The following is a 10055-nucleotide window of genomic DNA, read 5'->3' on the forward strand; positions in this document are numbered from 1 at the left end:
TTTATTGAATATTCAGGCTTAGTTATGGAGGCTGTCTAATAGACAGAATCCATTACTAAGTCAGAGCTTAGCGCTAGCCCCAAAAACAGCTAGCGCTAACCCTCAATTATTACCCTGGTACCCACCGCCACAGGGGTGCCGGGAAGAGCCGGTACCAACAGGCCCGGAGCGTCAAAAGTGGCGCTCCTGGGCCTAGGCGGTAACAGGCTGGCGTTATTTAGGCTGGGGAGGGCCAGTAACAATGGTCCTCGCCCACCCTGGTAACGTCAGGCTGTTGCTGCTTGGTTGGTATCTGGCTGATACTGAAAATAGGGGGAACCCTATGCGTTTTTTTTTCCGTATTTTTTTATGAAAAAAAAAAACGCATAGGGTTCCCTGTATATTCAGTATCAGCCAGATACCAACAAAGCAGCAACAGCCTGACATTATCAGGGTGGGCGAGGACCATTGTTACTGGCCCTCCCCAGCCTAAATAACGCCAGCCTGATACCGCCTAGGCCATTTTGACGCTCCGGGCCTGTTTGTACCGGCTCTTCCCGGCACCCCTGTGGCGGTGGGTACCAGGGTAATAATTGGGGGTTAGCGCCAGCTGTTTTTGGGGCTAACACTAAGCCCCGGCTTAGTCATGGATTCCGTCTATTAGACAGCCTCCATAACTAAGCCTGAATATACAATTATAAAAAGACACAACACATTGGAAAACATATTTTAGATTAAAAAACACTCCCCCACAGCCCTCTTTAACCATTTTATTAAAATTAAAAAAATAAAGTTCCTCCGTCGTAATCCATTGAATCCGTCATAATCCTCTGCATACACTGATTTGAAACGAGAAGAAAAAAAAACACAAAAAAAATAGGTTAGGACATTTTTTGCACTCTCTGCAGGGGAGAGTGCCCATAATGCAATATCTACCTAAACAGTGAGCCTCCAATTGGTGCAAAACTACAACTCCCAACATGCCCAGACAGCCTTTGGCTGTCTGGGCATGCTGGGAGTTGTAGTTGAGCAACAGCTGGAGTCTCCCTGTCTGGGTAGACAGTGGCAGAAGGGTCTGTTCCCATTATCCAAAACGGACAATGTGAGCAGAGCTTCAGACTAGCCTGAATACGTCTGTAGCCCCGCCCCTAATGACGTCATCACTAGGGGGCAGAGCTACACGGACCGGCAGTGACAGAAACGAGGGAGGTAAGTGGACCTCCTGTTCTGTATACACTATATACAGCTATCTATAGATAGCTGTATATTCTATATACTGCCCAAAGGGGCTATAGGAGCAGGGAGTCCTGTCAGTCTGGTGACAGGATTCCCGGCTCCTGTATAGTATATATGGGTACACTATGCCCCCCTGTGTACTATACAGCCGGGGAGGTGAGAAGTGATGCTGTACATCCCTCCTCACCTCCCTACACTCTGTGGACCGGGTCCTCAGCATCCGACCTGCAGAGTGGTACCAGAAGGCAGTGAGAAAACTGCCACAGGGGACAAATTTGGCTGTTTCCACACACCAGGGAAAATGCCAGAAAAAACGCCAGAAAAACTTCCAAAATTCAGGAAAAACCTGTGGCAGTTTTTCTGGCGTTTTTGCTGGCATTTTTTTAGGTGTACAAAAAAAAAACAAGTGGAAACCTAGCCTTACTCTGACTATATTTTATTATGCACCTTAGCTATAGTGCTATTTTGACCTTAGCTATAGTGCTATTTTGACCATGTTTGGTTTATCTTGCACCTTGTATTTTTATCTTGTGATATATCTGTGTTTTAGCCATGGTTAATAGTCTTGTTTATTATAGATTTTAGTCTGAAGTATATTTGTCATTTGTTTAGGATTATTGTGTGTCTGTTCTGCTTTAATCTTGTTTCTTTGTCTGTGTTGGAAAAAGAGAAATATGGGGGGCTCAATCCAATATCATATGAAAGAAGCGGCTGCTACTCAGTGATAAAAAAAACAACAATTGATACTCAAGAGAAAAGCAACACTGAAACACAGTAGCACACCAGTATGTAATCTAAATAATCTTTATTGCACAAAAAGTCCTGTATACACACCATAAACTCGTAACAAAGACATATTAAAAACAATTAAAATTAAAGCTCACAAGACCCTAAAGCACAACCCACGAGAGGGGTCATGAACCCCCTCACCTAAAGTTTGATACCCGTCCTCAAAGCAATAAATATGTAGGTACACAAACAAATTTTCAAACTCCAGCTAGGTTAATATTTGCAATTATAAATATACAGTAAGTGTAGGATATGAGCTATTGATTCAGACCAACATTGGGGTAAAGTGACAAGTGCTAAACCTGTATATATAGGATTAATGTCCGTGTACAGATAGAATTCACATAGTATACCCCAAATATCAGTTTGCCACAACTCAGTCCCAATATACTTGCAAGTACCAGATCACAAAACAAAGGCAAGCGTCTCAGGCTGGAAAGGAGAAGAAATGCACAATGAAGTGGAGGACAGGGCCACAAAGGACCCCTTTTTGTGTAATGGTTAGCACTTGTCACTTTACCCAAATGTTGGTCTGAATCAATAGCTCATACCCTACATTTACCATATACAGTGACCCCTCGACCTACGATGGCCCCGACATACGATAATTTCAACATGCGATGGCATCTCAGAGGCCATCGCATGTTGAAGGCAGCATCAACATACAATGCTTTTTTATGTCGGGGCCATCGCATAAACGGCTATCCGGCAGCGCTGACTGCTTCAGCGGCCGCCAGATAGCCATTTACGGTGCCCCGTGAGCTCCGGTGACGATCACTTACCTGTTCTCGGGGCTCCGGCGTGTCCTCTTCGGGAAGGATCCATGGTCTGTGCTCTCCATGGTCGTCATCACGTCGCTGCGCACGCCGTCCCGTCATCCAATAGGAGCGGCGTGCGTAGCGACAGAGAGCGCGGTTGCTGGGGAAGCAGAGGCCTTGCCGGAGCATCGGGGACACGGCGACAGCGATGGACGGCAACATCCCGGGCAGCGGTGACGGTCCGGAGCGGCGGGGACAGGTGAGTACAACTATCTCTTACAGTGGTCTACAACCTGCGGACCTCCAGATGTTGAAAAACTACAACACCCAGCATGCTCAGACAGCCAACGGCTGTCCGGGCATGCTGGGTGTTGTAGTTTTGCAACATCTGGAGGTCCGCAGGTTGTAGACCACTGTCCTATACTTTACATTGCACGGATCCCTCAACAAATGATGGTTTCAACAAACGATGGTCCATTTGGAACGGATTACCATCGTATGTATTTATAATTGCAAATATTTACTTAGCTGGAGTTTGAAAATGTATGTGTGTACCTACATATTAATTGCTTTGAGGACGGGTGCCAAACCTTAGGTTAGGGGGTTCATGGCCTGCTGTATACTTATTCCTTATCTAGTCTTGTTAATTTATTCATATCTGCCGTTTATCCTGATTCCGGTTTCTGAACTGTATGGTAGTACGCTATATCCTGCCATTTGTATATTTATATCCTGTCGGGTTAATCTGGTTCTTTGGTTGTTTTCCTGTTTATGTTTCTGACCTGTTTCCAATCATGTTTAGTATTATTTGTGTACCTTTTATGCCCAATCCACTTTAGCATAGGAAGGGATCGGCACCGTGGTTGTTGATCCACTTAGGGTGATGGGCCAGTAGGCAGGGAGAGTGTTTCTAGGGACAGCTTAGGGCTCACTCTCCCTGTCCATCCCATCGGTCATGACACATATTATCTGTACATCAATAAAATTTGTTTTCTCAAATATACTAAAAGTATGTGGTGAGGGTATGATGAAGGGCAGATGTTATTACCCTAGGGGCAGATGTCCTTAACCCCTTGTACTCGTGAAGCCAGGGCGTGGTTAACCTCTGCACCACCTGAGGTATGGCCGCTGGATCCTGGGGTAGGCGTCGGGCAAATAATGACTCCGATGCAAAGTAACGGAACAACGGCAGCTTTACAGAGGTAGATAGGTGTTATAGTCTTTACAGCTCAGTTAGGCCCAAGGAGATGACCAGTGACTTTGGAGACTTGAGGGCTCGCTGGGACTTGTAGTGGAATTGACTGAATTATGCAGACCCACAATGAATTTAGCAGACTTGACTATGACTGACTTCACCCCTATGGTAATTTACCAGGCTTTAACTTTCACCTGTGGGGCACTTGGTGGTGGAAGCGAAGCTGTGTGGTTAGGCCTTGGGTCTCTTCAGAACACCGGACACTCTAAGGTCTCGACTGTTCTGTACTAGTGTTGAGCGGCATAGGCCATATTCGAATTCGCGAATATTCGCGAATATATGGACGAATATTCGTCATATATTCGCAAATATTCGCATATTCGTTATATCCTCGTTTTATTTTCGCATATGTGAAAATTCGCATACGCGAAAATTAACTTATGTGAAAATTTGCACATACAAAATTAGCATACGCGAAAATTCGCATATGCGGAAATTTGCATATGCTAATTTTCGCATATGCGAATTTTCGCACGACAGTCTCACACAGTAGTATTACAGCCTTCTTTACACCACACAAGCTGGAAGCAGAGAGGGATGATCACTGTGATGTGTACTGTGAAGGAAAAAAAAAAAAAAACGAATATTCGTAATTACGAATATATAGCGCTATATTCGCGCAATTCGCGAATTCGCGAATATGCGATATTCGCGAATAATCGAATTGCGAATATTCGCGAGCAACACTATTCTGTACTCAGCAAAGACTGGAACTCAAAAGAGCTAGCTAACTCCTCCCTTAGCTTATATAGGAGGACTTTTGGAGGGGTCCTATAGGTTACCTACAAGTCACCTGGTCACTAGCACCTTCCTTGGTTACATATCTTAACAGGACTTAAAGGCATATGCATCTTAATAAAATACATTAACCATTTGTATGTACAATCACATAACCAGAGTCTTGAGGAGTGCGGGGCCAGGGGCTTGGACTGAGCCCACCTGAAAAGGACCATAGATTGTACAGAAGGGCCACTTCTGTACTGATTGAAACCATGGGAATGTTTTTAAACTCCCCCCCCCCCTGTCACCTCTGTAACAATGTTAGCAGTTTGAGGGACTTGAAGGGGAACTCCGGTGGAAACAAGTGTTTTCAAATAAACTGGTGCCAGAAAGTTAAACAGATTTGTAAATTACTTCTATTTCAAAATCTGAAGGTTTCCAGTACTTATCTGCTGCTGTATACTAAAATTGTAAAAAGGAGCAAATCCCCATAGAAAACCTCTCCTGCTCTGGACAGTTCCTGACATGGACAGAGGGGTCAGCAGAGAGCACTGTTGTCAGACTGGAAAGAACTTCATACATTTCTCTGACGTATATCTGTAGTAGACAGCAGCTGTACTGGAAGGGTTAAGATTTTGAAATAGAAGACATTTACAAATCTGTTTAACTTTCTGGCACCAGTTGATTTGAAATTTTTTTTGCCACTGGAGTACCCCTTTAAACCCGCTGACTGACTCCCTTTAAGTACATAGTTTGAAACATTAAAAATCGCAAATGTAAGCATGACCTTCCTGAGTAACAGACTAGTACTGAAGGAGAGAGGGTCCTGCCCAGAAATATTACAATCTACGAATACCGTATTTACAGTAGCGTATCTGACGTGATTCCTTTCTTTTCCTTTTCTTTTAATATTGCTGTCTTGAATAAGGATTTTCCTATAGTGTATATTTCTTAAAACAGATTGTACTTGTATTTTGCATATTGAATTGTAACTCTGTTTTCTTCTATGACATCACTTCATCAGTCCTAAATACAAAATGGGAGATGTTACATTGTTTGCAATAAACTTGAACAACCATACTCAGAAAGTGCACTTACCAAGCTTCCTGTCTGGAAAGTATGTGGACCAATATCTCCTTTCCCCCGGAGAAGGAGGACTACTTTCTTCGTAAGTTCTATGACAACGGAAAGTTCTATGAGACACCCATATACTGTGCATTAATATGGTCAGTAACACTATAAGGCCCATTTATCCAGTCTAATAGGTTTAGGCATACAGGGGAAGATTTATTAAATCCTATGCAGAGGAAGAGTGGATTGGTTGCCCATAGCAACCAATCAGATTGCTTCTTTAAATTTTAAAAAGACCTTTGAAAAATTAAAGAAACAATCTGGTTGCTATGGGCAACTGCATTACTCTTTCTCTACACAGGTTTTGATAAATCTCCCGCACAGTGTCACTTTTTGAACGACACCCCCTGCCTCTAGCCCCACTTGTTAAAAGAGGCGCAAAGGAGTCTAAAGGGCATAATAAATGTGGTAAAAGGCATATATGCTAGATTGTAGTCATAGTGAGTCTGCCATAATAACTTTTTTCTTGTGCTTCCCTTCATTCAATTTATAAAAAAAAACATATAAAGTTATTTCTCATGGGGCACCATATGACATTTAACACCGAGAACAGGGGAACTCAGAAAACAGATTTGCCTTAAAGGGGTACTCCAGAGGAAAACCGTTTTCTTTTTAAATCAACTGGTACCAGAAAGTTAAACAGATTTGTAAATGACTTCTATTTAAAATCTTAACCCATTTCAGTGCTTATCAGCTGTTGTATGGTCTACAGGAAGTTCTTTTCTTTTTGTGTCTGACCAAAGTGCTCTTTGCTGCCACCTCTGTCCATTTTAGGAACTGTCCCAGAGTAGGAGAAAATCCTCATAGCAAACCTCTCCTGCTCTGAAGTTCCTATAATGGACAGAGGTGTCAGCAGAGAGCACTTTTGGTCAGACAGAAAGGAAATTCAAAAAGAAAAGAACTTCCTCTGGAACATACAGCAGCTGATAAGTACTGGAAGGGTTAATATTTTAAATAGAAGTAATTTACAAATCTGTTTAACTTTCTGGTACCAGTTGACTAAAAAAAAATGTTTTCCAGTGGAGTACCCCTTTAAGATGTTAAAGGGGTTATCCAGGAAAAAACTTGTTTTTATATATCAACTGGCTCCAGAAAGTTAAACAGATTTGTAAATTACTTCTATCAAAAAAATCCTTTCAGTACTTATGAGCTTCTGAAGTTAAGGTTGTTCTTTTCTGTCTAAGTGCTCTCTGATGACAAGTGTCTCGGGATCCACCCAGTTTAGAAGAGGGTTGCTATGGTGATTTGCTTCTAAACTGGGCATTTCCTGAGATAGGTTTCATCAGAAGAGGACTTAGAAAACAACCTTAACTTCAGAAGCTCATAAGTACTGAAAGGAATAAGATTTTTTAATAGAAGTAATTTACAAATCTGTTTAACTTTCTGGAGCCAGCTGATATATAAAAAGTTTTTTTCCTGGAATACCCCTTTAATGTTAATAGTTAGTGCTATATATATTATTGTAAAGTGGTGGTATACCCATTTACCATCAGGCCCCTGTGCCGCTGCACAGGTTGTAAAAATCACATGCCCATCCATTGTGTGCATATATAAAGAAAAACCTATTAAAAAACTATTGTAGTAAATCAGTATAAAATGCCAAATGTAACACAGTGGGCCCCATTTACTTAGAGTGTTGGGTTTTTACTACAGTGGTCCCTCAAGTTACAATATTAATTGGTTCCAAGATGACCATTGTATGTTGAAATCATTGTATGTTACCATAACTCTATGGAAACCTGGTAATTGGTTCTGAAGCCCCCAAAATGTCATCCAAAAATAGGAAAAAGTGAGGATTAAAGAGAAATAAGTAGATAACTAATACAGATAAACCAAATCCTTACATATAAAAGTAAGAAAGTTCTGCTGGGAGCTGTAAATTACTGTCTATTTCAATGATTCCCAACCAGGGTGGCTCCAGCTGTTGCCAAAGGCTGTCCGGGCATGCTGGATGTTGTAGTTTTGCAAAATCTGAAGGCACCCTCGTTTGGAAACACTGGTCTATGTAGAGGACAGGAGTTTCTTCAGGGTCCTGTACAGAACACACAATGTCCTAAAAAAGTAAAATGGAGCCGCCCTCACCTGGTGTCCAAAGGAGCAGCTAACCCTGGTACAGGTAAAGAGTAGTACAGAACATGTAATACCTCCCTGTACTGTAGGGGGCGCTACCAGACAGCCAGTCAGTGCATGTACTTTAGGAATACAGGGGTTTTACCAGTAAATGTCCATTCTGATTGGTCGCTTCTTCCAGCCATTGACACGCTTCGCAGATTCCATAGCATTGTATGTTGAGTCTGGTTTCAAGTTACAATGATCCAGAAAAGACCACTGTATGTTGAAAGTATTGCATGTTGAGGCCATTGTAAGTTGAGGGATCACTGTAGTGGGAAATGTTGTTTCAGACTTGCCGGATTCCTCTCCATTTACTATGGGAATTCACAGATTTACAAGTCGGGAACATTTTCTGACCAGCTTTTTCTAAGTGGCAATTTCCAGTCCTTTATTCACAGCATTTTCTGCGAATTCAATAGTAAATAGGTCGGGCTGTGAAACCACGCCCCTTTTTGGGACACAACCATTTGAGACAGACCACGCCCCTTTTTTTGGCTTTTCAAAATGCATTGTCAGATTTTCCTGGTGCACACTGTCGCACACTGTCTCAGACATGTCTCAGACACTATGCGCCAAAATAACTTGACAAACTTGACAAAAACTAGTGGGTTTAAAGGGGTACTCCGGCGCTAGGACATCTTATCCCCTATCCAAAGGATAGGGGATAAGATGCCTGGCCGCGGGGGGTCCCAGTGATCTTCCACACCGCACCTCGTTACAATCAGTCCCCGGAACATGTTTGCTCCGGGTCTGATTACTGGCGATCACGGGGCCGCATTGGGATGTCATGGCCTTGCCCCCGTGTGATGTCTCGTTCCGCCCTCTCAATGTAAGCCTATGGAGGGGGCGTGGCAGCTGTCACGCCCCCTCCCATAGGCTTGCATTGAGGGGGCGGAGAGTGACGTCACACGGGGCGGAGCCGTGATGTCACTATGCTCCGTCCCCGTGAGTAATCAGAACCGGAGCGAGCACAATCCGGGGGCTGATTCTAACGGGGTGGGCCGTGGAAGATCACGGGGGTCCCCAGCAGCGGGACCCCTGCGATCAGGTATCTTTTCCCCGTTTTATGTCTCAGCGCCGGAGTACCCCTTTAAGCTTAGTAAATGAGGGCCAATGTACTACTGTATTGTTTTCTTCCCTTATTCTTCACTTATTTAGTTAATATTAACTATTAATATATCTTTTGTTAATTGTAGTCTTTTTACATTGGAATAACTAAGTCTATTATTTCTCCTCTTCATCTAGAACCATCTTGTTGAATGGAGACATTTTAAAGATGGAGGATGAAAAAACGTTGCCAGATTTGAATGGGAAGCAGCTGGATCCAGGCTTACCTCTTATTCTACCTTCTATGAGCTTTGGATTCTTTGTTGTAAAAGGTGCTATGGCCAGTGCTTGCTTATAAGTTCTCTATAAAGATCTAAGATTATTATTTTACCAGATTAATATTATTTTCATCTCCTCAGGTAAACATTTTTTTTGCTGCTATAACTGAAATAAAAAGATTTGTTCAAACAATTCAATGTGTAACCTGTTCTTTTACACTTAAATGCGACTTTGCCATGATCTGTTATTCTCACAAAGGGTATGACCATAATAGGTGCAATGGTATCCCCCCAATAGTCCTGTTGGCTTTCATATTCTAGTGCTGCAATTTGATTTCAATTCCATTAACACATATTTATATTTGATGTGCCTTTCCCAAATTAGCTAGAAATCGTAGATGTATAACAGTATATATAGTTTTTTTCACTATTGCGTTACCATGCGATTCAATTTAGTCTGAAAAATATTCTCTCATGTACAAAAGATGCCTTAAAGGTGTTCTCCGGTGCTTAGACATCTTTGGATAGGGGATAAGATGCCTGATCGTGGGAGTCCCGCCGCTGGGGACCCCTGTGATCTTGCACGTGGCACCCCGTTTATAATCAGTCCCCCTCCCATAGGCTTGCATTGAGGGGCGGAGCGTGACGTCACACAGGGCGGAGGCGTGACGTCACACGGGGGCGGAGGCGTGACGTCACGCGGAGGCATGAGGTCACACGACGCAGGCCCTGTGGTCGCCGGTAATCAGA

General features: G+C 42.9%; 1 protein-coding gene across 4 annotated transcripts in view; it reads left to right on the plus strand.

The window, feature by feature from the left end:
• The window catches only part of HPSE (heparanase), a 147161-nt gene extending 137676 nt beyond the window's left edge, over window positions 1-9485 (plus strand). For all 4 annotated transcript variants that reach the window (XM_056568783.1, XM_056568784.1, XM_056568785.1 and 1 more), the window contains 2 exons: window positions 5762-5905; window positions 9226-9485. In XM_056568783.1, coding sequence (XP_056424758.1) covers window positions 5762-5905; window positions 9226-9385 — 304 coding nt within the window. In that variant the 3' untranslated portion in view covers window positions 9386-9485. The remainder of the gene's footprint in view (window positions 1-5761; window positions 5906-9225) is intronic.
• The last annotated feature ends 570 nt before the right edge of the window (window positions 9486-10055 follow it).

Source organism: Hyla sarda, chromosome 1 (assembly GCF_029499605.1).
Source record: "Hyla sarda isolate aHylSar1 chromosome 1, aHylSar1.hap1, whole genome shotgun sequence".
Taxonomy (NCBI): domain Eukaryota; kingdom Metazoa; phylum Chordata; class Amphibia; order Anura; family Hylidae; genus Hyla; species Hyla sarda.